The sequence below is a fragment of the Salmo salar genome, chromosome 13, assembly GCF_965601325.2.
Source record: "Salmo salar chromosome 13, fSalSal1, whole genome shotgun sequence".
Classification (NCBI taxonomy): domain Eukaryota; kingdom Metazoa; phylum Chordata; class Actinopteri; order Salmoniformes; family Salmonidae; genus Salmo; species Salmo salar.
The window spans coordinates 77,335,602-77,362,529 of NC_138303.1; the positions used below are offsets into that span (position 1 = coordinate 77,335,602).

The 26,928-nt window shown below is 43.1% G+C and overlaps 1 protein-coding gene across 1 annotated transcript; it reads left to right on the forward strand.

Annotated features, from left to right (window-relative positions):
- Nucleotides 1-6,291: 6,291 nt before the first annotated feature.
- LOC106568008 (uncharacterized) lies at nt 6,292-19,852 on the forward strand. Its single transcript, XM_014137987.3, has 10 exons — nt 6,292-6,431; nt 9,743-9,889; nt 10,163-10,270; nt 11,438-11,843; nt 12,163-12,281; nt 12,565-12,712; nt 12,967-13,019; nt 13,171-13,268; nt 16,084-16,216; nt 16,439-19,852. Exons 1-10 carry the CDS (start codon nt 6,411-6,413, stop codon nt 17,930-17,932), a joined length of 2,727 nt encoding a protein of 908 aa, XP_013993462.3. The 5' UTR covers nt 6,292-6,410; the 3' UTR covers nt 17,933-19,852.
- Nucleotides 19,853-26,928: the final 7,076 nt, after the last annotated feature.

A 26,928-nucleotide genomic window follows, 5' to 3' on the forward strand; every position in this document is an offset into this window, starting at 1 on the left:
TTGAACAAACACAATGCTCTCAGTGTAACGGCTGTCTACGGAAGAAGTGGACCAAAATGCGGCGGAGTTAGGGTTCGTCATTTTTAATGTCACGAACACTATGCAATTCACAAAACAACAAAACTGACAGCCAACACAGTCCTGTCAGGTGCAACAACAGTGACAAGAACAATTACCCACACCACACAACGGAAACGTAGGCAACTTATGTGTGACTCCCAATCAACCACAACCCTCTACAGCTGTGCTTGATTGGAAGTCACACGGCCAAAATTAAATGAAACAATAAAACACTCACTCCCTTCTGCCACGTCCTGACCCAACTACACCCTCTACTGGTCAGGACGTGACAGTACCCCCCCCCCCCTCAAGGTGCAGACCCCGGGATGCACCTAAAAAAAGGAAAACACAAAAAAAATTCCCAACAAAAAGGAACACCTAAACAATAAGGGAGGGAAGGGAGGGTGGCTGCCGTCACCGACGGCACTGTGCTACACCCTCCCTCCCCAACCCACCTATCCTGGAGGTGGCTCAGGTGCAGGACGTGGACCTCGCTCCACCTTCGTCGTCGCCCACTCTGTTGGCGCCGATCGCTGCGCCGGGCAGACGGGCCACTCGGGCTGACCCTGGCAGACGGACCACTCTGGCTGGGTCGGAAGACATGCGGGCCACTCGGGCTGGGTCGGAAGACATGCGGGCCACTCGGGCTGGGCCGGAGGACATGCGGGCCACTCGGGCTGGGCCGGAGGGCAGGAGGACCACTCGGGCTGGGCCGGAGGGCAGGAGGACCACTCTGGCAGATCCTGACAGGCCGGGCACCCTGGCAGATCAGGGCAGGCGGGCACCTCTGGCAGAACAGGGCAGTCCGGCCACTCTGGCAGAACAGGGCAGTCCGGCCACTCTGGCAGAACAGGGCAGTCCGGCCACTCTGGCAGAACAGGGCAGTCCGGCCACTCTGGCAGAACAGGGCAGTCCGGCCACTCTGGCAGAACAGGGCAGTCCGGCCACTCTGGCAGAACAGGGCAGTCCGGCCACTCTGGCAGTTCAGGGCAGTCCGGCCACTCTGGCAGTTCAGGGCAGTCCGGCCACTCTGGCAGTTCAGGGCAGTCCGGCCACTCTGGCAGTTCAGGGCAGTCCGGCCACTCTGGCAGTTCAGGGCAGTCCGGCCACTCTGGCAGTTCAGGGCAGTCCGGCCACTGTTGACTGGCGGGCAGCTCCGACGACTGTTGACTGGCGGGCAGCTCCGACGACTGTTGACTGGCGGGCAGCTCCGACGACTGTTGACTGGCGGGCAGCTCCGACGACTGTTGACTGGCGGGCAGCTCCGACGACTGTTGACTGGCGGGCAGCTCCGACTCAGGATTCACCAGGCTGGGGAGACATAACGGAGGCCTGGCTCTGGGCGCAGGCCCTGGACTCACCAGTCTGGGAAGGCCCGCTGGAGGCCTGGTTTGAGGAGGTGGCACAGGAGAGACCAGGGTGGAGAGACCCAATGGAGGACCGGTCCGTGGAGGAGACACGGGCTTGACCAGGATAGGGAGATCCACTGGAGGACTGGTCCGTGGAGGAGACACGGGCTTGACCAGGATAAGGAGACCCACTGGAGGACTGGTCTGTGGAGGAGACACAGGTTTGACCAGGATAGGGAGACCCACTGGAGGACTGGTCCCTGGAGGAGACACGGGCTTGACCAGGATAGGGAGACCCACTGGAGGACTGGTCCGTGGAGGAGGCACGGGCTTGACCAGGATGGGAAGACATGCAGGAGGCTTGGTTCTGGGCGTAGGTACAGGATGTGCAGGGCTGGGAAGACATGCAGGAGGCCTGTTTCTGGGCGCAGGCACAGTCTTTACCAGACAACCAGCACGCACCTCAGGACGAGTATGGAGAGCTGCCTCAGGTGACATCATACCCACGACACGCTCATTAGGGCGAATGCCGTACTTTATGCACCACACTAGCAGCTCTCTCATCTCTCTCTCTCCTAATTTTCCCATTAACCCCGTCACAGTCTCTGTCTCATATCCCTCGCTCACCTCCAATGTCATCCCGACTGGCTCTGGTTCCGACCTCAGCTCCACCGACTGTCCCGTGTGCCCCCCCAATTTTTTTTTATTGGGGCTGCCTCTCGCGCTCGTTGCGCTCTCTCTCCTCGTAGTATCGCCTCTCCGCTCTCGCCGCTTCAATCTCCCACTGCGGGAGGCGATAATCCCCAGCCTGAGTCCATGGTCCCTCTCCGTCCAGGATCTGTTCCCACGTCCATTTGTCCATAACGCAGTAGTCCTGCTGCTCCTTCCTCTTCCGCCGCTTGGTCCTGGTTTGGTGGGTAATTCTGTAACGGCTGTCTACGGAAGAAGTGGACCAAAATGCGGCGGAGTTAGGGTTCGTCATTTTTAATGTCACGAACACTATGCAATTCACAAAACAACAAAACTGACAGCCAACACAGTCCTGTCAGGTGCAACAACAGTGACAAGAACAATTACCCACACCACACAACGGAAACGTAGGCAACTTATGTGTGACTCCCAATCAACCACAACCCTCTACAGCTGTGCTTGATTGGAAGTCACACGGCCAAAATTAAATGAAACAATAAAACACTCACTCCCTTCTGCCACGTCCTGACCCAACTACACCCTCTACTGGTCAGGACGTGACACTCAGTCAATCCAAAATGTTATTGAACCTCAAACCTGAATGTTTAACAAAGGAAAAGTGAGTTTTGCCTTTCTCATGGAAATATATAAGTGTGCACAATTATTAGTTAACTATTAGTGTGCAGAATTATTAGGCAACTAAATTACAAAAATAATTTCTCTCAACTCACTTGTTGATTCTAAATTTTTAGAGTAAGTGTAACAGATAAGTAACACAAAATGACAATTATATAACATTCTTGGCCTTTCAAAAATATTCAGTGACCAATATAGCCACCCTTATTTTCAAGAACTGCCATGAGCCTTCCATCCATGGAGTCTGTCAGTTTCTTGATCTGTTCACAATCAATTTTCGCTGAAGCAGCAACCACAGCCTCCCAAATGCTGTTCAAAGAGGTGTATTGTCTTCCCTCACTGTAAATCTCACGATTGAGAAGGGCCCACAAGTTCTCAATAGGATTTAAGTCAGGTGAGGAAGGGGTCCAGGTCGTTATTCAGGCATCTTTGAGGCCCTTGCTAGCTAGCTAAGCAGTGGAGTACTTGGATGCATGTGATGGAGCATTGTCCTGCATAAAGGTCATGGCCTTCTAGAATGCTGAGGACTTCTTCCTGTACCACTGTTTGACGAAAGAATCTTCCAGAAACTGGCAGTAGGTTTGGGAGTTGAGTTTCAGTCCATCTTCAACCCGAAAAGGTCCAACTACCTCATCCTCAATGATAGCAGCCCATACCAGTACCCCTCCTTCACCTTGCTGGCACCTGACTCAAAGTGGTGCCCTGTGTCCATTACTGATCCAGCCACGGGCCCATCCATTTGGTCCATCAAGAGTCATTTTCATTTAATCTGTCCATAGAACCTTTGGGAAAAGAAATACCTGAAGACAGATTTTTCAATCTTGACGCTTCAACTTGTGAATCTTATTCAGTGGTGGTCTTGTTTCAGTCTTCTTGACCTTGGCCATGTCCCTGAGCACTTGACACCTTGAACTTTTGAACACTCCAGGTAGGTTGCAGTTCTGGAATACGGTGGCACTGGAGGATAATGGCTTCCTGGTAGTTTGACGTTTAATTCTTCTCAAGTCTTTTGCAGTTAATTTGCGCCTTTTCTTCCCCATGCGTTTTTTGCGCCCCAGTTGACTATTCGCAACAAAACGTTTGATTGTCCGGTGGTCACGCCTCAATAGTTTAGCTATTTAAAGAGTGTCGCATCCGTCTGAAAGGCATTTTACATTTTTGGCTTTTCAGTGTCAGTTAAATCCCTTTTTTGGCCCATTTTACCTGAGGTAATGAGGCTGCCTAATAATTATGCACACCTTGATATAAGGTGTTATTCACTTTCGCCACACCCTCCCTCATTACACAAATACATATCACCTGAAAATGATTAAATCCCATAAGCATTCAAGTTTATATGGTTTGGAGTTCGTCAATGTGAATAGAAATAATGATAAGATCAGAATACTCACTTGCCTAATAATTGTGCACGCAGTGTAGACAGGTGTGTGACTTTCCAAATCATGTCCAATCAATTGAATTTACCACAGGTGGACTCCAATCAAGTTGATGATCAATGGAAACAGGATGCACCTGAGCTCAATGTCAAGTCTCATAGCAAAGGGTCTGAATATTTACACTACCGTTCGAAAGTTTGGGGTGACTTAGAAATGTCGTTGTTTTAGAAAGAAAAGCACATTTTTTGTCCATTAAAATAACATCAAATTAATCAGAAATACAGTGTAGATGCTGTTAATGTTGTCAATGACTATTGTAGCTGGAAACTGCAGATTTGTTATGGAATATCTACATAGGCGTACAGAGGCCCATTATAAGCAACCATCACTCCTGTGTTCCAATGGCACGTTGTGTTAGCTAATCCAAGGTTATCATTTTAAAAGGCTAATTGATCATTAGAAAACCCTTTTGCAATTATGTTAACACAGCTGAAAACTGTTGTTCTGATTAAAGAAGCAATAAATCTGGCCTTCTTTACACTAGTTGAGTATCTGGAGCATCAGCATTTGTGGGTTCGATTACAGGCTCAAAATGGCCAGAAACAAAGAACTTTCTTATGAAACTCATCAGTCTATTCTTGTTCTGAGAAATGAAGGCTATTTCATGTGAGAAATTGCCAAGAAACTGAAGATAACGTACAACGCTGTGTACTACTCCCTTCACAGAACAGCGCAAACTGGATCTAACCAGAATAGAAAGTGGAGTGGGAGGCCCCGGTGCACAACTGAGCAAGAGGACAAGTACATTAGAGTGTCTATTTTGAGAAACAGACACCCCACAAGTCCTCAACTGGCAGCTTCATTAAATAGTATATGCAAAACACCAGTATCAACATCAATAGTGAACAGGCGACAGATGCTGGCCTTCTAGCTACTTTATTGAGGAAAAATGTACTTACTATGACTGTGAAATGTGCTTGTCCCACTTAGCTATCTTTAGATGAATGCACTAACTGTAAGTCACTCTGAATAAGAGCCTCTGCTAAATGACTAAAATGTTCAATGCACATGCCCTGTGTTACTTTGTTCCCCAGTCTCCCCTACATGCTAAACATTTCACTCACTTTCTTGTAACCTACTGTATGGAAACTCAAATAATGAAATCATGAATTAATTCAACCTACTGAATGCATGCATGACTGTAAGTCGCTTTGGATAAAATCATCTGCTCAATGGCATATATTATTATATTATTCTTACAAAGTTCAACTTCTCTCTTTTTTACAGTATCGTATTTAAATACAGTTATATTGACAACTGCAATGCAATATTTTCTGTATTACATGGTTAACTTTCAAGGGGGAAATGATCTTATTTCTGAACCTGCTGTATGTGAAATTAAAATAATATTTAAAAAAATGTATTAGTAAATATAATTTTATACTAGAATGAAAACTTTGAATTGGGATTATCTCACTGTATTTAGTATATTTTTCGACCAGATACTATAACACTGCAGCCATATTGAAATGGCAGCTTGTTCATACAATTACAATCTTGGAGAACACATTTATGAATTTCATGGTCAAGCCAAATATAAGTTCCACAGAATGGAAAGAGACACGTGCTCACTCCCCCTGTCGGAGAAACTAGAGGGACATCAGGTTATTCAATTAAAGTTTTCAGCAAAATTATAAAACTATAGAATATTCAGACACTCCAATTGACAGACCACGTGTTCAGAAAGTGTCGAAAATTAAAGATGGCTAGCATGATACAGATACAATGTTGTAATGTCAGTTTCCCTGCACCCCCAGTGGGCTAGTAGTTACAATGTTGCACTGCCGAATGTAACAACTATCACGTGTTTAACTTTGCTCTTCAAAATTTCCCACACCATACGGTGAATTTATCATGTACAATACGAGTCACGATTACTTAAAACTATCACCAAGTATTTGTCTCCACGCATGCTCCGTGGTTATAGCCTACCAAAGTATCAGCTCAACAATTTTGATATTACAATGTAACTAAACTTAATTGAAGGACATTTTTAAACTCGAACAACAATGATTTCAGGATGATAAAAATGTCCTTACATGAAAAATATCCACTTTCATATGAACAATATGTTATAGCCTACTCTCGCAAACAGCTTTGGCCACACCTAGATCCTGTCCTATTTTCACAAAAAAAGAGAAACCTTTTCTTCTTGAGCATTTGTTTGTGTGCCGGTGAGTTCCCGGCTGTGTAACTTGATAGGGGGCTCTGAGAGGGAATAAGGGAATGTGTTACTGCAATGGAGCAGAATGCAATACAGGTAAAGCCGACACTCACTTTATATTATTTTGAAATAAATCGTGATTTTCCTATGCGCACGCATGCCACTTTTACCTGTTGATATCGAAAATAAACCGACTGTGTGTCGGTCTCATTTTGATATCAGTTTGCCCGTTTTCAAATCTGTAATTTTGTTTAGAATGTCGAATTGATTGTTATCCTATCAAGCTAAAAAGACTTTCGCAATTACAACTTTGCTGGATGAGTCACAACTTTCCAAGGGAGAAAATAGCTCGCTATGATATTTTGAAAGCCCCAAATTCCGCTGACATGATTATAGGATTTTATTGGTCAGGGTTTTCAATTTAATTCAACTTCAATATGTCTATATTTTCTTCTTGTTAATGATTGATTTCTTTGTGTGTCGTGTCGACTACTTACGTTCTCCCTCTCCCCCCACCCCCACATTTCCACATTAAAGACAATTTTATCTGGCGATTCCGCAATATTAAGAAACTTTTATGCTTGTTTTTCAACCAAATCGATGGTATTGTAACTTAAAATCAAGTTTGGAGTAAGTCGAAAATTAATATTTTACATTTGCAGTGACGTGATATTAAAGATAAAAATTTAATCTAAGGAACAAGGTGGAGCAGTTTATTTATCGAACAAATGGCCAACATATGGGTATGAAAAATCCCTGACATTATGTATCGTGTTTATTTGGTATAGCTCAAAATGGAATGTTAATATTGTGAGGAAATCGCTGTACTTTGTACTTGAAATTGCGAGGATTATCTTGATTGTATAATACTAGGCCCACCAAAAACTTCTGTCGAATTGTAGGACTTCAGTAACAGTAGGCCTATATTGGTTTTAAAATTAATATCAGAAATGTTGAACATGTATAGGCTATACTGCATTCATAATGATATTTAAGTTGTAGCGTATACAGTAATCATAGGTTTGTCAAAGTTATGGTGGATATTATGTTCCTCCTGTTCCAATTATCTAATGTCTAAGGATATAGGCCTACTTTTCCACTTCGTATAATGTTGTAATATTGTGTAGACAATGTTTTGTATAATACGAGATCCAAGGTCACACTGTTATTTTGCAGAAAGAACACATTTTCTATTCGTTTCTCAATTTCTGGAACAGCAGTGCAGGCTATATCAAATTCCAACATGAGCATTAACGTAGCCTTTATGTAGGTTCGTTTTTTTTCCCTTAAATCCTTCTCAAAATTGAAAATCCAGTTTTATGTGGTTTAAGGATTTACTGTAAAATCAGCCTTGCCTCGTTTTCACCACTAGTTGGCTAAGTGATCAACGTGTGCACGCACAGCTCTGTTCCTGCTGCATTGGAAGGGGGGTAGCGGACGGGTTTGCCGACAATGGGCGGGTACGAGGGGTGCGAATTTTCCGCATTTAGGCAGCTAGGATATACCCTATAATAGACCTACAGGGGTGTTAATTGATTTATTATATATTTTTAGATTAGGCCCTCAGAGTTTGTAAAGGTCTATATGAATGAAAATAGCCTATTACAACACATTTCTTCATAGTTTTGATTCATGACAAAACAAGTGTTTTATGTTGGATATCCAATTGTATCCTTTTATTTTTATAACCCTTTCACGGCTTTGAAAATATGTATACAGTCACATCATACTGTCTGTGAATAAGGATTGCCTACAAAATTGATTCATATTTTGGAATGGTTATTGGTGCATGGTGACGCTAGAGTAGAAAGCAGAGCGGGATCTCTGTATTTGGCCTAATTCAGATGATTGAAAGCCATTGTAATTTAGTGAAAATGGCCACTAGCAGCGAGGTTGCTCTCATATAGAGAGCCATAGATTGAGCAGAACAACATATGCATGAACTAATGTTGATAAATGGGGAGGAATGCAGGCCTTTGTCAGGAACATTTTGTGGAATCTGAAAGTTTATGTTTATGGCCCAAATGGATAATTGGTATCATGTGAAGGAGTGTTTCTGTGTGCGAGTTGTTTAACATTGAAATTATTCACATGGAAGGGATGACATCTGTATTTGTTTGAGTTTTGCAATTTAAATTAAACTTCCCGTGTCTAGATTACGGAAATTTGTGATGGGCTCAATACTTAGTTGTACTATTAGCTTTTTAAAATGTATTATTTTTAAAATGTATTTAACTAGGCACGTCAGTTAAGAACAAATTGTTATTTACAATGATGGCCTAGTTGTACTGGGTGATAACTCACGAAACTAGAACAAAAGAAGACCATGATTTCTGGGATATTTCACGAAATGTAATCCATACAAGGGTCCTTTGGATGAAGGATTATTGACATATATTTGACATTTGTATCTTCAAGCAAAATTGAAAAATTATTAATTGAAGTTGGAATATTTGTGACATTTTGGCCTTACCAAGGCTTCTAAGAGCGTATTAAACATAATACACACTACGGGCATTACAAAGTTCCAGAGTGAGATTTCAGATACTTTTAGAGTTAGGATCCAATTTGTAAGCATTACCAACCGACTGAATGTGAAACTATATACAAAATTGTCGCCCTCTGCTGGTGATTTGCAGGATGTACAATGATCCAAGTATGATGGCTGTGATTGGTTTACATTGCCTGTTCGACAATATAATCTTATCTTTTCATAAAAAAATAGCCAAATCATACTTTTTATTGTCTCAGTGTTCATGTTTATATTCCTGAATTAATGTAGGAAAATAGTTTTTTAAATCAAAATACTACTCATATTACTGAGCAAGCGGTAAAGCTACAGAGGAAACAGAGGCTTAAAGGCAAAATGTCCCAAATGTTTAAACTTCAATTAATTATTCCTCAATTATGCATTAAAATTCAAATGTCAACAACCCTTCTTCCAAAGGACCCTTCTATTGATTACATTTTGTGAAAATACTAAAAATCATGGTCTTGTTTTGAGGAATCACCCTATTATTCAAGTGGTATATTTTTTTATGTTTTAAGGAAGTTGATTTATATAGCAGTTGTCAGGAGCTTAGTATTTCAAATATTCTGAACTAAATTCTTAACAATTTGAGTAAGATATGTGGAGCTTTTCAAGTCCTAGTCACATGATTATTGTTCCCAGTATAATTGTGGAATACATTACAAGTACACATGGTTTTGTTGTTTGTTAAACTAATCTTTAACAGAGTTGTATTCATACCATATTACAATTTAGCTTAAATGGACTTCATGAAAATCAAATGGGGGAACAAGGCTCCATTTACATTATGGATCAAGGTTGATTCAGATCACATGCCCTGTCATTGAACAGACGGGAATGGTTGAATTACTCTGACCCCTCTCTCTCGCTCACACAGTGGTTAGGTGCTCCCTCCTGCCTGCGTGGCTCATTTGCCTTCTATAAGTCAGTGAGCTGTGGGGCCGGGTCCGCTGCTCAGGTCTGGAAACTGGGGGAGTTCTACTATGTCCGCTGTGGACCTGAGGAACCTGTGGGCATTGCTGAGGTATGAATTCTAAAACTCTGTTAGTCTGCACATGATACTTGCCATACCAGGGGTGTATTCAGGGTGGTGACTGTGTAGAACGTTGCAGATGGAACCTCAATACCTGTTCTTCCCTAAGGATTTCTACCTGATTTTGAACGTTCTGTAACATTGCACCCTCATGAACAGGCCCCAGAGTTTTGGGATTAATTCCTCCTTGTGCCACTGTACTGATTACGTATTTATTGTAAGTCGCTCTGGATAAAAGCATCTTCTATGTATTTCTTATTTCAGGTGATGTTACTGTGGGAGGACCAGGCCCAGTGCCATCTGCTGGCCAGCTCCAGACTGTACTTCCTCCCTGAGGATACTCCCAAAGGCAGAACCAGAGAGCATGGAGAGGTGGGTGGGGGCAGGGCACCACCAAGCTTGATCGTTTTTCATAATGTAGAAGTGTTCTAAACTATAAAAATGTTAAAACCATGTACATTTTAAAGTCTACATTACTGTAAACACGGAGTGTGGTTGTCATACTCTGTTTCACCAAGAATCGCACAAAATTACCGGCCATATGTCATTGCTAGACTAGTATTTCATATATAGCGGAACTCATGAAAGGACATACAGTTCTGTGCATTTCTTCGATAGTCAAATTTTGTCTTGGGTTGATGCAATAATGGATTGAGTGTGCCTGGCTTTTAGCCTACTTGTTTAACCACAAGTATTTCACAATCTCAATTTACAAATGGTTGCCCAATAACTAACTATTAACAAGAATCATTAGATTGATGTCACTTTTCCCTTCTTATTTGTGAAATGTTTTCAATCAACTTGCACAATTCATGTATAATAAATGCATTCTTACTAAAGTCTGTTCTTCATACCAAAAGTTAAAAGTGCATAGGTATGGCAAAGAGTAGTTCTATGAGATGTTATACTTGTATTTTTTTATTGATTCCATTCCATTTTTTTGTGTTGTTGCTGGGATCATGAATCCCAGGTTTTCCAAAGTCTCCTATTTCACTATAGTGTTAATCATAGTGAAAAATAACATCTTTAGAGGGGAGTCATGGTAAAAAATACCTGTTCCAGTTTGTTGTTCATGTAGTCACCTATAGTTGGAGGTGGAATGTGAAAAATGTGTGAGATAGGCCAGCTTGCTTCTATCAGTGGTGTAGGGTTGTCAGTGCCTGAGGCAGAAGTGCTGTGGATCATTGTCACTAGTGTCAAACGGGTCTGGGAGGCGTAGGAGAGCTCTGATGTCTCCTCATGTGCCACAGGCCATTGGTACTCTGACTGGGGGGAACTTAATCTGGTCCTATGTGGTGAAGAACTGTAAACCAACCACATTCTCTGTGTCCCCTAAAGAAATGGTTTAGGGTTAGTAGGGTTACTAATTTAGTAAAGCTCAAGGGAATTTCTTCACAGCAATGTGTTTTTGCATGGGATGTATTTCCTTGATTCTTAAAAAAAAAAAAATATTGGTGGCTCTTTCTTTGAGGAGGGTATGCACAAATAAAGTAGTATGGCTTTAATGAGGATCTAAGTGCGTGTGTGTGTGTCCCTCAGGATGAGGTGTTGGCTGTCTCTAAGAAGATAGTGGTGCGGGTGGAGGATCTGGTGAGGTGGACCTGTCCGGAACCTCAAGGGTGGAAAGGAGGCAGCCAGAAGTCCAGCAGGAACAACGGTCATCACAAACCCACCCCTATCATTACCAACGGAGCCCCAACGCCACTCAAAGAGAAGGCTGAGAGTGAGCGTCTAGGGGTCAAGGTGCTCAGCTACCCCCAGTACTGCCGCTTCCGCTCCCTGCAGAGGCGCATCCAGGACGAGGTAGGGTTGGGGCTCCAGAACCCCCATTTGCTGGCCCTGGGAGGGATCAAGGTGGCCCAACACAACACACAGGTCCTCTACTGCCGGGATACCTTCAACCACCCCACCCTGGACAGCAACACCAGTGTCTGGACACAACTGGGTGAGCGGCAGGCTGGGGGAACTTGATCTCTCCATTCATGTAAATGTGGCCATTGGCTGAAGTGCTTATATTTTTTTAACCCTAATTAGGCAATGGAATCTAAAATGTGTGGACAATAAATTGAAATGAATTAATGCAACCTTAAACTATTATATTAACTCATTTACTGTATGTTGTGGTCATCTTGTAGGGAACACAGCATGTGCTGAAATTATGGGATCCTAAAACAATGTTATTTTGTACTTAGTTCAATGTTTTTTGAAAGGCAAATGATGATCTTATTTTGAATTAGGATTAAATGTATATCTCTCATTCCAAGGATGCACCTCTCTTAGCTTGAAGGGGCGACCCCGCAAGAGGAGAGGCAGGCCAGAAGGCCAGAAAGCTGTGGAGCCACCAGCCCTCAACCAATCAGAGTCCTGGATAGAGAGAATGAAGGTACACTTTGTTTTGTTCTAGAAACTGTTGATATGGCTACTTAACTTTATAACTTACTTTCGGATGTCTTATTATTCACCTCATATTTACTTAGAAATTACTTAATATCATAGTAATTACCTTTAGGTTTCTTTGTTATGAAATGCATCACAATACACTATTTATGCCAAGTAGTTACTATTCTTAGACGTGAAAATTCCACATTTCCTAATAGACACAAACTGTAATGGGGCTGTACAGCATTACTAGATGTAGAATTGTTATAACATTATGTATCCTGTAGGAGAATGTGATGGGCAGTGTGGAGATGCACTGTGAGGAGGCCTGTCTCCCCCACTCTGATGAGCAGCTGTTCCTGGATCAACTCTACTGCTACATGGAGAGCTGCGGCTCACCCATCAGCAAGGTGCCCAACCTCGGCTTCAAGAAGAGTGAGTTGCTCACTGATGACTTTATCAACCAACATTAATACTCCTACCAAAGGTTTTGAATACAAAGGGTCCTTTGCTGTACTTTCAGTTTGATTTGATGAGTTTTCCCTACGGAATGAAATAAAATGTTCCCACCATGCAGTTCTGTTTTTGAACAAGCTGTATATCTGTCAGCGTTGTAAACCAGACCCAAGGCCACAGCTCCTAGGACCTATGGTATGCTTAAACACTCTTATCTGTCTCCGTGTCTACAGTTGACCTGTTTGTCATGTACTCTGTAGTCAAACGGCTGGGCGGCCATGAGAGGGTGAGTAGTGAAGGCCATCGTTCTGTATCATCCACATATCTTGTACAGTAGTGGTACGATTGCAAAATCTAAGCAAATTAGTTAGAAATGTTTATGGAAATAATTAACGGTCTAAAAACGACTTAAACCATTTACAATCTCTCTCCTGTAGGTGACGTCCCAGCGTCTGTGGAAGAAAGTGTATAATGAACTAGGAGGAAGCCCGGGCAGCACCAGCGCTGCCACCTGCACCCGGAGGCACTATGAGAGGTGAGGCAGGAACACTGCTGGTGCCCAGACCAGTTTACATTGTGCCCCACCTAAAGCATGCCTATTCTTCTTGTGACAAAAGGAAACCATGTTTATAACTACAGTGCACAATATAACCCAGGCTTCAGCTGTGAGAAATGCTGATTCAGGGTTCTGATACGATTTAATAAACAAATTCAATATATACTATTTCTCTAGAATGATAGGCTAATGCAGGGGTCTCCAACCTTTTCTAGCATGAGAGCTACTTTTAAAAAATTAAACGTTGCGAGCTATTCTTTTTTTTTTTTTTCTAGCTATCAAATGGGCACATTCTTCTCTTCTCCCCTGCAACTCTTCCCCGGGTCCTTAGTGTACAAGAGGAAGTAGTGCACTGTTTCCTGTCAATATACCTGGTAAAATAATGGTTAATAAACAACTCTATAAAAGCTGTAATTTCTTTCCGAAGTTCTGTTTTATGTTTTCCCAAATCATGTTTTCTGTTGTATTTTTCCTGGTTTAGATTTGTTTGTCAAAATTACAATTGTTCATAGAGAAACAACAAAATTGGATGGCAATGCTTAAATCACATCAGAAGACAATTTTTTTATTTTTTTATTTTTTATTTTTTAGGTCTGGAAGGAAACAAACACATTGAGTTTTGAGTGTAATTCCCCTTTAATTACTGATCTGGCCCTTTAATTGCACATCTAGTGAATGAAGAATGTGGCGTCTAATCTGCCTGTCTAGTGATGGTTCTGTACTGCTGCTGATGATTTCATGGCAAAGTTTGCAAATAAGACACAAATGATATACTTACTCATAATATACAGAGCATTCGGATATTAATCAGACCCCTTGACTTTTTCCCACATTTTGTTGTTACAGCCTTATTCTAAAATGCATAATAATAAAAAAAAAGATTTTTATAAAATATCACATTTACGTAAGTGTTCAGACCCTTTACTCAGTACTTTGTTGAAGCACCTTTGGCAGCAATTACAGCCTCAACTTCTTGGGTATGATGCTACAAGCTTGGCACACCTGTATTTGGGGAGTTTCTCCCGTTCTTCCCTGCAGATCCTCTCAAGTTCAGTCAGGTTGGATGGGGAGCATTGCTGCACAGCTATGTTCAGGGCTCTCCAGAGATGTTCGATCGGGTTCAAGTCCGGGCTCTGGCTGGGCCAGTCAAGGACATTCAGAGACTTGTCCCGGAGCCACTCCTGCATTGTCTTGGCTTTGTGCTTAGGGTTGTTGTCCTGTTGGGAGGTGAACCTTCGCCCCAGTCTGAGGTCCTGAGCGCTCGAGCAGGTTTTCATCAAGGATTTCTCTGTACTTTGCTCCGTTCATCTTTCCCTCTGCCCTGTCCCCAGTCCCTGCCGCTAAAAAACATCCCCACAGCTTGATGCTGCCACCACCATGCTTCACCGTAGGGATGGTGCCAGGTTTCCTCCAGACGTGACGCTTGGCTTTCAGGCCAGAGAGTTCAATCTTGGTTTCATCAGACCAGAGAATCTTGGTATGTCCTTTAGGTGCCTTTAGGCAAACTCCAAGCGGGCTGTCATGTGCCTTTTACTGAGGAGTGGCTTCCGTCTGGCCACTCTACCATAAATGCCTGATTGGTGGAGTGTTGCAGAGATGGTTGTCCTTCTGGAAGGTTCTCCCATCTCCCCAGAGGAACTCTAGAGCTCTGTCAGCGTGACCGTTGGGTCCTTGGTCACCTCCCTGACCAAGGCCCTTCTCCCCTGATTGCTCAGTTTGTCCGGGCGGCCAGCTCTAGGAAGAGTCTTGGTGATTCCAAACTTCTTCCATTTAAGAATGATGGAGGCCACTGTGTTCTTGGGGGCATTAAATGCTGCAGAAATATTTTGCTACCCTTCCCCAGATCTGTGCCTGGACACAATCCTGTCTCGGAGCTCTACGGACAATTGCTTTGACCTCATGGCTTGGTTTTTACTTTACATGCGCTGTCATCTGGGGGACCTTATATAGACAGGTGTGTGGCCATGATTTGGAAAGGCAATCAATATAATCATCTCAATGATGATCAATGGCAACAGGATGTGCCTGAGCTCAATTTCGAGTCTCATAGCGAAGGGTGTGAATACTTATGTAAATAAGGTATTTAAGTTGTATTTTTTTAAATACATTTGCTAAGATTTCTACAAACCTGTTTTTGCTTTGTCATTATGTGGTATTGTGTGTAGATTGGGGGGGGGGGGGGGGGGGGGAAATGTATTCATTCAATTTTAGAATAAGGCTGTAATGTAACAAAATGTGGAAAAAGTCAAGGGGTCTGAATACTTTCCGAAGGCACTGTACGTCTGCCAGGTAAGCCTATTTTGCAGTTAACATTTAATTTGAAGGTTTTGGGGAAAATATTTCTGTCAACCCACAAGATGGTTATCACATCAACTGGCTACACACGGAGTGATAGACAAACGCGCTCACTACACAGACAGGGGCAATATTGTTGGAAATGAATTAGCAGATATTGTGTTTAGGTTTGGCTTTTTAAGACAATAGTGGCTAACCAGGGGTGGGATAATGTAAATGTTGCGTTGATAGCAGCTGAGAGCTTGCAGGGGGGTGTCACCAGTCCCAGACTTGCGAGATTTGTTTATGACCGCTTGTGGTGGAACACGTGAAAATTGCTTTTACTTTCAGAATTGTTTGGCTAGTTACTCATTGGTGGGCTGACCTATTAGAGATTCCTAGGCTAATGGGATGTACAGTACCTGGTTGAAATCCACTGCATTTTAGGCTTTTCGGCATTGATGTTTCCTTACAAAACGTGTTTTTCATTTTGGAACTTTTGGTTTTGTGTTTGCCTCAGGCTGATGCTTCCCTATGAGGAACACATAAATGGAAGAGGAGCAGAACTCAAACTCCCAGCATCCACTGGGCCTATCCGGGGCAGGGGGAGGAGACCGCTGGTGAAGAGGACTGCAACCCCCACCCCTCTTCCAGTAAGTGTCAGCTCATCTCTCATACCACATACAGTTCATTGTTGACTTGCTCAGTTCATGTCAGTCATCTGATATTTAATATGCTGTCATCGCTAGTTGTCTTGGCTTGACCTGAATCTGATGTAAATTAATGTATTCTATTACATTATAGAGACTAACATGAGAATCATTCAGAACGTGTAACTGAATCCATCCTCATGTATGGCATCTCTCTCTCACTAGACTATTTCTCCAGACGGTGTGGTGGTAGTGAAGAGGGGCAGGGGCAGACCTCCAGGCAAAAAGAACCAAGCCAAACTTCTAGCTTCCAAGGCCAGTCCAGTGGTCCTATCTCCCCCAGCCAAACCCAGCCTGGACCTGGGGTCCCAACCCCTGCAGGACCCCTCTCTCCAGTCCCTGTCTGTGTTCCAGGGGCTAAACCTGGCCAACATGCCACTAACCCCAGACCTGTCCCCAATGTCTGCCCCCTTCCTCCCCCTCCTGCCCAAAATGGAGAGGGAGGTAAAGGTGGCGAATGGGGATACTCTAGCACCATCACCCACTCTGTCTCCTGCAAATCTCCTGTCTGATCTCCCCAGGCTCCACGCAGGGGGCTCCCTAGGAGGGTTCAGGCCCTCTAAAGGCCTCTGTCCCCTGGATCTCTTTAGGAGCCGACTGGGCCTCAATAGCTTGGACAGCCCTAGTCTAAACACCCAGGACCCTGCCTCCCACCAGCCCTCTAGCTTCCACCTCCAGGCCAAGGCAGGGAGCTCAGACACCCCCCTTCCCAATGGGGACCAGCCCCATCTGCAGTCTCACCACCAGCCCCACCACCAGTGCTTGGGGTGTGGGCTTGATGAAGCAACCCAGGGGGGGGGCAGCAGCAGTACCAGCACCAGGGAGGGCCGTAGCAGCCGGCCTCCCCTGCCCCCTCTCCGGGTCCTACCCCTGGATCTGGACTGCAGCCTGCAGGTGCGCCAGCTGATGCATACACGGCTGGGCTTGGCCCAGCTTCACTCCTTCACCAAGCGGCTGTCGGAGGTCTTAGCCCAGGACCTGAATGGCAAGCCCTGTCTACCCATCACCCCTCCCCCAGAGCAGGCCCTACCGCTCAACCTCAGCAAGCGCTCCACCACCAGAAGATCTGCCTCTGATACTGGCTCCAGGATGGCTGCAGGGGATCAGGAAAACGGTGACACCACACTCCCCTTAGCTAAAAGGCATAGAATGGAGTCGTGCGAGGAGGCTGAGGACCTGAGCTCACCCAGCAGGGCCAGGGCTTTCCTCCTGGAGCTGCCTTGTCACACCACCAGCCCAGACATCAATTCTCCACCTCCACCTCCCCCGCTCTGCCTCACCGAGTCTGGGGAGGGTTCTGGAGACACCCCTCTGGGGAACCAGGGCAGGACGTCTGACTCTGAGCCAGTAATCCAGGTGAAGGTGGAAAAGGACTGGAGGGAGAGCAGCTTTGTGGCGGTGGAGCCTGTGGAAGACTGCTCTGTAAGAACAGAACAGGAGAGGGTGGAGAAAGGGGGAGAAAATATAAAAATGTGGGAGAATGGGAAAGAAGAGAAGATGGAGGTTGAAACTGTTCAAATGGAGGATGGTATACAACAGCAATCGGAGGATGGAGAAAAGGCAGTAGTGGAGGAGAGTAAACTGGAGAGGGTAGAAGAAGAGTGTAAAACCATAAATATGGAGGATGCTGTATCAGAGAGGGGACTGAGGACTCTTTAGCCCACTCTACAAGTGGCTCTGGGGGCCAACAGGTGGATGAGGAGATGTAATGTTGAGGCTTCTGTTAAAGGGCTGCCCAGTTCTGTCCTGCCTCCAACCCAGGCCCAGCCAAGGTGCCTGAACACCTGCACACAACCCCAACAGCCTCATGACTAACACCGACAATCACTCCTCCACTCTACCTTATGTGGGAGAACTCTCAAACATACAAAGACTAATCCTGTGAACTCGGTAATGACACACACACACCTTTGAAAACACTGCCATTTGCCTTGATGACACTATTCAATTATCTAATTCTGTACATTGTATGATACTATGCATAATACAACTTTCGGGCTTCATCTAACTTGAATTATGTAGCTATATTAAAGCTTAACTTGTATTCTACGTTCGTAGAAAATACTATATATTTTTTTGTTCTTCTTACTGTTAAATTAAGTATATTACAAAACAATCAGTAGGTCAGATTTTTTTTATAACAATCCACTCCCATTCCTGGGCCCAGTTTTCCAAAAGCATCTTAAGGATAAGTTAATTGTTAGAACCATAGGATCAAGGATACAAAAAGATGTGCCTTAAATCTCTTGTGCTCTGATTTGTAGTCATTCAGAGTCACACACATAGCAACAACCAGGAAAACATCTGTTTGTTTTCCAGTAGTGCCCTTCAGTCTTGCATTTACTTCCTGTTTGTTTCCAACGGCAGCATGATTTGCACTCCTACTGTACTGGTTCCCTTTCCTTCCTTTAATGCGGAAGTCACTTACAATATTTATTCATTTTCCTCTCTGATGCCAATTTTAATGTATTTTAATGTCTGTCTAGTTTCAAAAAAAATATTCTGACACCACTGGCCTGGTTAATGTTAGATTTAGTCGTTGTTGCCTTATTCCGAGTCAATTGACACCAGTAATTCTGTCAGACAGATATCTGAAATGCCATATTTTGTTTACGGTAAACTGGGGTGTGCCCAGACCAGATGTACAGTAGCAGGTGGATTTTATTGACTATCAGCACCAAAGGTGTTACTGTTTGATTACCATAAAGAGAGTCAAGGTTCTCTTGGCTGTTGAATTTTACAAAAAATATAATTTTTCTAAAACCTACAAGTTTTCCTGTTGATATCCTTATTAAATATTTGGTTAAACGATTACATCTGGTTTCGGCGCAACCTGTTTTTATATTGAGCGTTTATCCTCATTGCAGCCTAGTCTATTTCTTTGTTTAAAAATGTCAGCATACCATTGAGGTGAACGGTCCACATGCCGGCCATTGGGTGAGATGGCAAAATGTTCTAGTTTATTGTGTAGCTCACACATAATTTTGGTGTGACAAGTTCTTCATTGAGTTGAATAGGTATTTAATGCTTTTACTTAAATAGTTTGTGTAGCTTTTGATATTATTTGAATTCTATAGAGTTTAAGATCAAATGTTTACATTCAATTATGCATGTAGAACAAAATCAACTTTAATATAATTTTTGTTGCATCTTAAGTACTTTTGAATACTGTCTGACTGGTACTTTATTAGTTGGTTCACAGTAAACCAACTTCTGGAATGGTTAAAATGGGAAAAAGTGTATCTTCATTCAACTTTAAAATATGGATGATTGCAGCATATGGAATTGATTTGCAGTTGACTCCGATCAACTGGCTTTTCTTTTCCCCCTTGTTTTATTTCTTGAACACCTGCTACAGAGTTAATGTCATGTAGTTATGTCTTTATTTAAATCTGTGTATCAGTTGAGCTCATCTTGTTCATGGAAGAAATCTGTCTCAAGTATTCATTTCTCTGGGTATTAGAGTACGGCCAGTGCCGTGCCACATCTTGACTCCTGTACTCGATGACAATTTGATTTATATGGTTGTTTCAACCATTTGTTTTAACACTGTATATTAAAGATGTTTTGTAGATTTTTGTAGGACTTTATAGACTGAGTATACAAAATATTAAGAACATCTCTTTCCATGACAGACTGACCACTGAGTCCAGGTGACAGCTATGATCCGTTATTGTTAAATCCACTTCAATCAGTGTAGATGAAGGGGAGGAGACAGATTAAAGAAGGATTTTTTTTAATTATTATTATTATTTTTTTTTTTTAAGCCTTGAGACATGGATTGTGTATATGTGGCATTCAGAGGGTGAATGGGCAAGACAAAAGATTTAAGTGCCTTTGAATGGGGTATGGTAGTAGGTGCCAGGCACACCGGTTTGTGTCGAACTGCAATGCTGCTGGGTTTTTCACACTCAACAGTTTTCCGTGTGTATCAAGAATGGTTCACCACTCAACGGACATCTAGCCTGGATGTGGGAAGCATTGGCGTCAACATGGGCCAGCATCCCTGTGGAACGCTTTCGACACCTTGTAGAGTCCATTCCCCGATGAATTGAGGATGTTCGGAGAGCAAAATGCCAACTCAATATTAGGGAAGGTGTTCCTAGTGTTTGGTATACTCAGTGTAAATCTTCAAGGAGCTGTTTTGCCAGACACAGTGACTAATCCTGGACTTAAGCTATTTCAATGGAGAGTCTCCATTGAGCTTGGTTTTTAGTCCAGGAATAGGGTTAATCTGTGTCTGGGAAATCACCCCTTTATTGTAGGAAAAGGTATCTTCCTGCGTCTCTTTCTGTAATGCAAGAAGTATAGAGACCCACAGTTTCCTAAATTGACCACTAGATGGAGACCACAGGCCAGCACTGTCCTATGCGAGGCCTGACTGTTCTACAGTCCTGGAGGGACTGTAGAAGGATATTCTACACTACAGAAGTAACTGCTGAGTTTGCTACAATGCAAAAAAATATCAGTGCCGATATATTAAATAATTGAACAGCCCAGAGATCTGGATTCACAAAGAATAGATCGGAATTTCAGTAGGCCTTGCACTTGGGTATGTGTCAATTGAGAAAGTGTTTTGGTAACCTCAAGGCATAGTGGTCTGGGGGTATCGCAAATAATTTCTTGAGACATTCCAGAGAAATGGATGACGTGTGTGTGTGGGGGGGCAAGCAATTATTTTAAAAAATATACAATTTACTTTCAGTAGCCCTAGTATTGCTTTAGTGCAGGGCTGGGCAAATCCAGTCCTCAAGGGCCTGATTGGTGTCACATTTTCTCTCCATCCCTAGCAAACACAGCTGATTAATCAAATTGCATTCTAAATGAAGATCATGATTAGGTGACTATTGGAGTCAGGTGTGTTAACTCGGGCTGGGGCAAAACTGTGACACCAATCAGGGCCTCGAGGACTAGAATTGCCTACCCCTGCTTTAGTGTATTCTTTATTCTTCATGCCTTATGAATTAATTGAATGTCCCACAAGCACACAAATACTTGCATGCTTTTCCACATCAGATACACCCTGCATTCCTGTTGATGGAAGCGGCTCCTGTATTCAATGCCACAGCCAGGCTGGACACTTTGTGTAAACAGTCACAGCAAAAAGGAAATGAACACATTCCAGAAGCCACCAGATCATTGCTTTGTTGTTCTTGGCACCACACAGTAGAGAGTTAACTGGGGTTCAGGTATGGGCAGAGATGTGTTATTGTCCGTTTAGCCATGTCATGGACAAGGGTCACTTTTTGTATTTCTTTCTATAACAGGGATTGCTGGGCTGCATTTTTGGAGCCGGTTTTGTCGAATACGAAATTCCTGTCATTCAGCTACTATCTGTGGTCCGATTTTGTTTTCCAACTTAGAACGCTCTCTATGAGTCCAGGCTTCACTGGTCTGGTATGTGGATTGTATTTTTCCTGCACAGCAAGAAGTTAACCCTTTGGGAGTTATAAATGTTAGTTCTGTAACGCTGGCCTCCTTGTCTCAGACAGACTCTCAGACAGCACATATTTTCTCCACACATGACTAAGGTTGTGTTGACTAAAGTAACACTAAACGCTTCTTTAAGTGCACAAAGCGGTAGTGTGAGATTTACATCTTGTTAACTCTTACACATTGAACAAGATTACGATCCTTGCCTCTAAAAATAGTAATTCAAATAAATAAACTTACAACTGAACTTATATTTTTCCCTATCTTGGGTCACTACTTTGATGTTAGTTTTTGTTCGTTATAGGATAGGATGTCCACAAGGGAAAATTGTCTTAGACACACATTATGTGGAAAATAAAGCACAGAAGAAGGAATGTCTGACCAAATGAAGTGTCTTGTTTTTTCTCCTGGTGGTTATTTTGTGTGTTTTTCTTCGGCACATCAACCATCTGTCTGTTCTCCATGGCGGCAGAGTGAGAGAGAGGGAGAGCGTTCAGGGGGGCCTGTGTCTGAGCAAGACTTATAAGGACACCCCGCGATTGTTTTCCTCTTGGACGTGAGGGTGAGTCAGGGATAGAAAATTGTTGTTTGTGCCTGACTGCCTACAGTATGTGTCAGTTGTGGCAGACTGTTCCAAGGATATGGTCCTCATCCCTTTATAGTCGGAGGACTTGGCTAAAGCCCAAAGTTCTGGGACCAGGGTAATCGGAGTGTGTAGAGTGGAGATGTGAGTTGAAACTAAAGCCTTTTGTCTTTGTCCACCTGCCGTCTCTCCCCTTCACCCTCCAAACTTCCTCAAATAGAACCAGATCAATAAATCAATACCACTCTGTTATAAAGTCAGAACAAGCTGCTTATTGTCCTCAATCTAACTCTGTTTCTCCAGCCCAGTTGGAAAGTACTCTGAATGAATATGAAATCATGTTACTTTGATCAAATACGAGAAATGAATTCTAATGCTGTGGTATTTATTTCGGACAGATTAAATGAACTAGTTTGTGATGTGTAATCCAGTTTGAGGTTGATGCAAAAGCTGCTGTTTTCTCCTCCCTTCAGCCCTGACAGAGTCATTTGGCCATTCAAAGACTCCATTAGAAATGAGAGCTTGGTGTCAGAGTCCTGTATGGAGCTGCTGGCTCAATCCCCTGCTGCTCCATTTAAGACAGGGTGTGAGCTTTGGGCACTGAGGCCAACGCACACACACACCACGATCCCACCCAAACACACACCCCATGTATGCATATTGCTGCTGGAGAATCCTGGACGTTGGATCCCAGCCCAGTCTCTGCCGGACAGATGTCTTCCCTAAGGACAATCACCAGTGAAAATAATTGGTACCATAGCCGTCTGCAGGAGACACTGAGGACCAAATGGATGAGAATTAATTAATGTTAACCCACTTAACAGGCAGGGGAGGGTGGCCGCTCGGGGCCAAACACAGATCCTCATATGATGAAACAGCAAGGAAAGAGGGGTGTGAGCATGTGTCGTATGAGGGTCATTGATGTGGAGATGGGGCTATCGTTGGATAAAGAGGATAAGAGAATATAAACTCAACAAAAAAAGAAACGTCCTCTCACTGTCAACAGCGTTTATTTTCAGCAAACTTAACATGTGTAAATATTTGTATCAACATTAGATTCAACAACTGAGACATAACCTGAACAAGTTCCACAGACATGTGACTAACAGAAATTGAATATGTGTCCCTGAATAAAGGGGGGGGGGTCAAAATCCAAAGTAACAGTCAGTATCTGGTGTGTCCACCAGCTGCATTAAGTACTGCAGTGCATCTCCTCATGGACATGCTTCAGATTTGCCAGTTCTTGCTGTGAGATGTCACCCCACTCTTCCACCAAGGCCCCTACAAGTTTCCGGACATTTCTGGTGGGAATGGCCCTAGCCCTCACCCCTCCAATTCAACAGGTCCCAGACATGCTCAATGGGATTGAGATCCGGGCTCATCGCTGGCTATGGCAGAAAACTGACATTCCTGTCTTGCAGGAAATCACGCACAGAACGAGCAGTATGGCTGGTGGCATTGTCATGATGGAGGGGGGTGTTACGCAGAACGGAACAGGTGAACCCAAGAGCAGACTCAGACGAGGAGACTGGGATGCGGTAACCAAGGTATTTATTGAAACACAGGGGGAAGATGGAGTGCAGGCCAGGGGAAGCTCGGGCGGGTTGCAGGAAACCAGGTGCGGAGGCTGAAGCTGGAGCGAGAGGTGTTGGGACAGGGTAAGCAGGTCCGGAGGGGAATCCAAGGGAGCAGTAGAGTGGGGGATCCAGGACAGAGTAACAGGACTGACAAGACGTGGGACTGGAGACAGAGACCAGAGTCAGAGCGGGCAGAACTGTAGCGGAGAGGAAAACAGTGTCAGGCAAGGAAAAACAGGATCTAAATAGGAACAAATGGCTAGAAACGTAGACTGACTGAGCAGAGATTATGATCTGGCAGCGTGGAAGTGGCAGGGCTGAGTATTGTAGAGGTCTTGATTATGGAACAGGTTGCAGCTGGTGGGAATCCGCCCACACAATCACACACACAGAGAGCGAGAGAGAGGTGGCGGCAGGTCAAGGAGACACAGGATGAGCAATATAGGGCGTGGCAGGTGCAGATGCAACGGGGCGGGGGTAAATGATTGACAGTCATCATCTCTATTTCTGAGTGGCATGCTGTGATGTGTGTCAGGCTGATGAAGGATTATTGTTCATCCCCCGCTCCTGAAAATAATATGAAACCTTGAACGTATGAATACAAGAGACATACTATTACCATATTATTAACAGTTTATTCCGTACTGTGATGTAAAGTGCTACCGCTATGTCCATTGACAATACCTGTTCGTTCCTCTCATGGATGCTAGACACGTCCTGTCCCGTGTTGTGTTCTGAGTGACAGTTCCCTGGCCCTGTGGTGGTTAGGCTGGCAGGAGTATGTGGACGTTGAGCCAATGAGGCCTGGGAGCCAGATTCATTTCTAGCTTTTTGGGGGCCCTAAGCCCCCCTATGGCAAAACATTGTTGTAGCCTCCCTCTTAGCAGCGGAGAGAAAAATGTGCTGCAATTCTACATATTTTGCCATAGGGCGTAGAGAAAATGTTGCCGATTAAAAGCAATTTTTTTTTGCAATTCTACTCATTTTTCCAACGGACAGAGAGAACAATTTGCTGTTTAAAAACAAATTTAATGTGATTCTACTCATTTTGCCAAGGGGCGGAGAGAAAATGTTGCATTTTTAAAGCTAATTTCCTACAATTCAACAAAATATATGGGCCCAGCTAGCACATTTGGTTCCTTGGAAGTTGTGGGAACGTATGTTTTTGGTTTCACATTGGTTGTATGAATAAAGTATCTGAATGTTTTTTAAATGTTCTCAGAACAGAAATGAAACATTTTCCTGGAAAGTTTTATTAACACTGAGAACAGAAATTATAGGTTATTTGGAGGTTTTTTAATAACTTCCTTAAAACATTCACCAAATGTTTCAATAAGACTTTTAATAACACTGCTATCTTATTGTGGGTTAACGTTTTTGAACTCCAAACACAGAAATGACACATGGAAATTCATTTCCTTAGGCAGTAATTATGCAAACACATGTATTTTTATTGTGACACAGCATCAGTGAGATGCAAAACTACAATCTTCTGTTCTCTCTCTTTGGAATTAGTCCACTGTGCCATCAGGATGGAGCTAGCATGCCATGTTTTTTATGCATACACAGCTGTTCATTTTAGTCTATTCAAACAGACCCCATTTAAAATTAAAACCTCTACAGGATCGGTGGGTCTCCCGCGGGACAGTTGAGCTAAAGTAGGCTAATGCGATTAGCATGAGGTTGTAAGTAACAAGAAAATTTCCCAGGACATAGACATATCTGATATTGTCAGAAAGCTTAAATTCTGCACTGTCCAATTTACAGTAGCTATTACAGTGAAAGAATACCATGATATTGTTTGAGGAGAGTGCACAGTTATGAACTTAAATGTATTAATAAACCAATTAGGCACATTTGGGCAGTCTTGATACAACATTTTGAACAGTAATGCAATGGTTCATTGGATCAGTCTAAAACTTTTCACATACACTGCTGCCATCTAGTGGCCAAAATCTAAATTCCGGCTGGGCTGGAATAATACATTATGGCTTTTCTCTTGCATTTCAAAGATGATGGTACAAAAAATTACAAAAAAAACACAGTTTTTTCTCTGTATTATCTTTTACCAGATCTAATGTGTTATATTCTCCTACATTCATTTCACATTTCCACAAACTTCAAAGTGTTTCCTTTCAAATTGTATCAAGAATATGCATATCCTTTCTTCATGTCCTGAGCTACAGGCAGTTAGATTTGGGTATGTCATTTTAGGCGAAAATTTAAAAAAGGGGCTAATCCTTAAAAGCACTCATTAAGATCAGGTGTAGTCAATTAGCGTGCGCGGCCAACACACCTGAACACACTTAACAAGATAGATCATTTTTAATTAAAGTTTTGTTTCTGCTGAGTGCTGAGCGATTCGTGCTTTCTGAGGTCGGTTCGGTTTTGGTTCGATTAACCAAAAAAATTAGCACGGTTTTCGATTTGTATTATTTTTTTAAACATTAAATGGATTCTGAAATAGTTACATTAAATTGATTTTAGAGCTTTTTTAATGGAAATTCCAAAGCCAAAAATAGTGAATATTGAATTGCCAAAACATTGAAAATATTCTCTTATCTCTGTCAGTTCCAAATTGGGTAGACATCAATAGAAAAATACTTACTTTTTATTTGAGAACTTTATTATTTTTCATTCCTTAAATTCATCATCTCTTCTCTGCTCAGGCAGTAGCAGTCAGCCAGCCAGACCATCTAACATGAGCTATATCTGCTCCCCATACTGTACTGTCTTTAGTCTTCCTAAGTATGCTGCAGAGCTGTCTGACTCAATCATTTTACATGTTCTTCAAAGTAGATAAGGTATACTTTCATGAACTAGCTCTATCCCCCTGCTCTCCTCATTGTGTTTTGATGTTCCTCTCTCATGCAGTCTCTGTGTATCTAACCTAAAATAGCAGGTGTAAATGGCAGTCGGCTGCAATGTCAAACAAGCCCATGGACACACTTTGGCTGCGTTTACTCAGGCAGCCCAATTCTGATATTTCTTTTAATGAATTGGTCTTTTGACCAATCAGATCAGCTCTGAACAATATCTGATGTGAAAAGATCTGATTTGAT

Coding starts and splice junctions, on each gene's coding strand:
- LOC106568008 (XM_014137987.3), top strand. CDS start 6,411: ATGGAGCAGAATGCAATACAG. Junction 6,432..9,742: donor TGGAGCAGAATGCAATACAG/GTAAAGCCGACA, acceptor TCGCTCACACAG/TGGTTAGGTGCTCCCTCCTG. Junction 16,217..16,438: donor CAACCCCCACCCCTCTTCCA/GTAAGTGTCAGC, acceptor CTCTCTCACTAG/ACTATTTCTCCAGACGGTGT.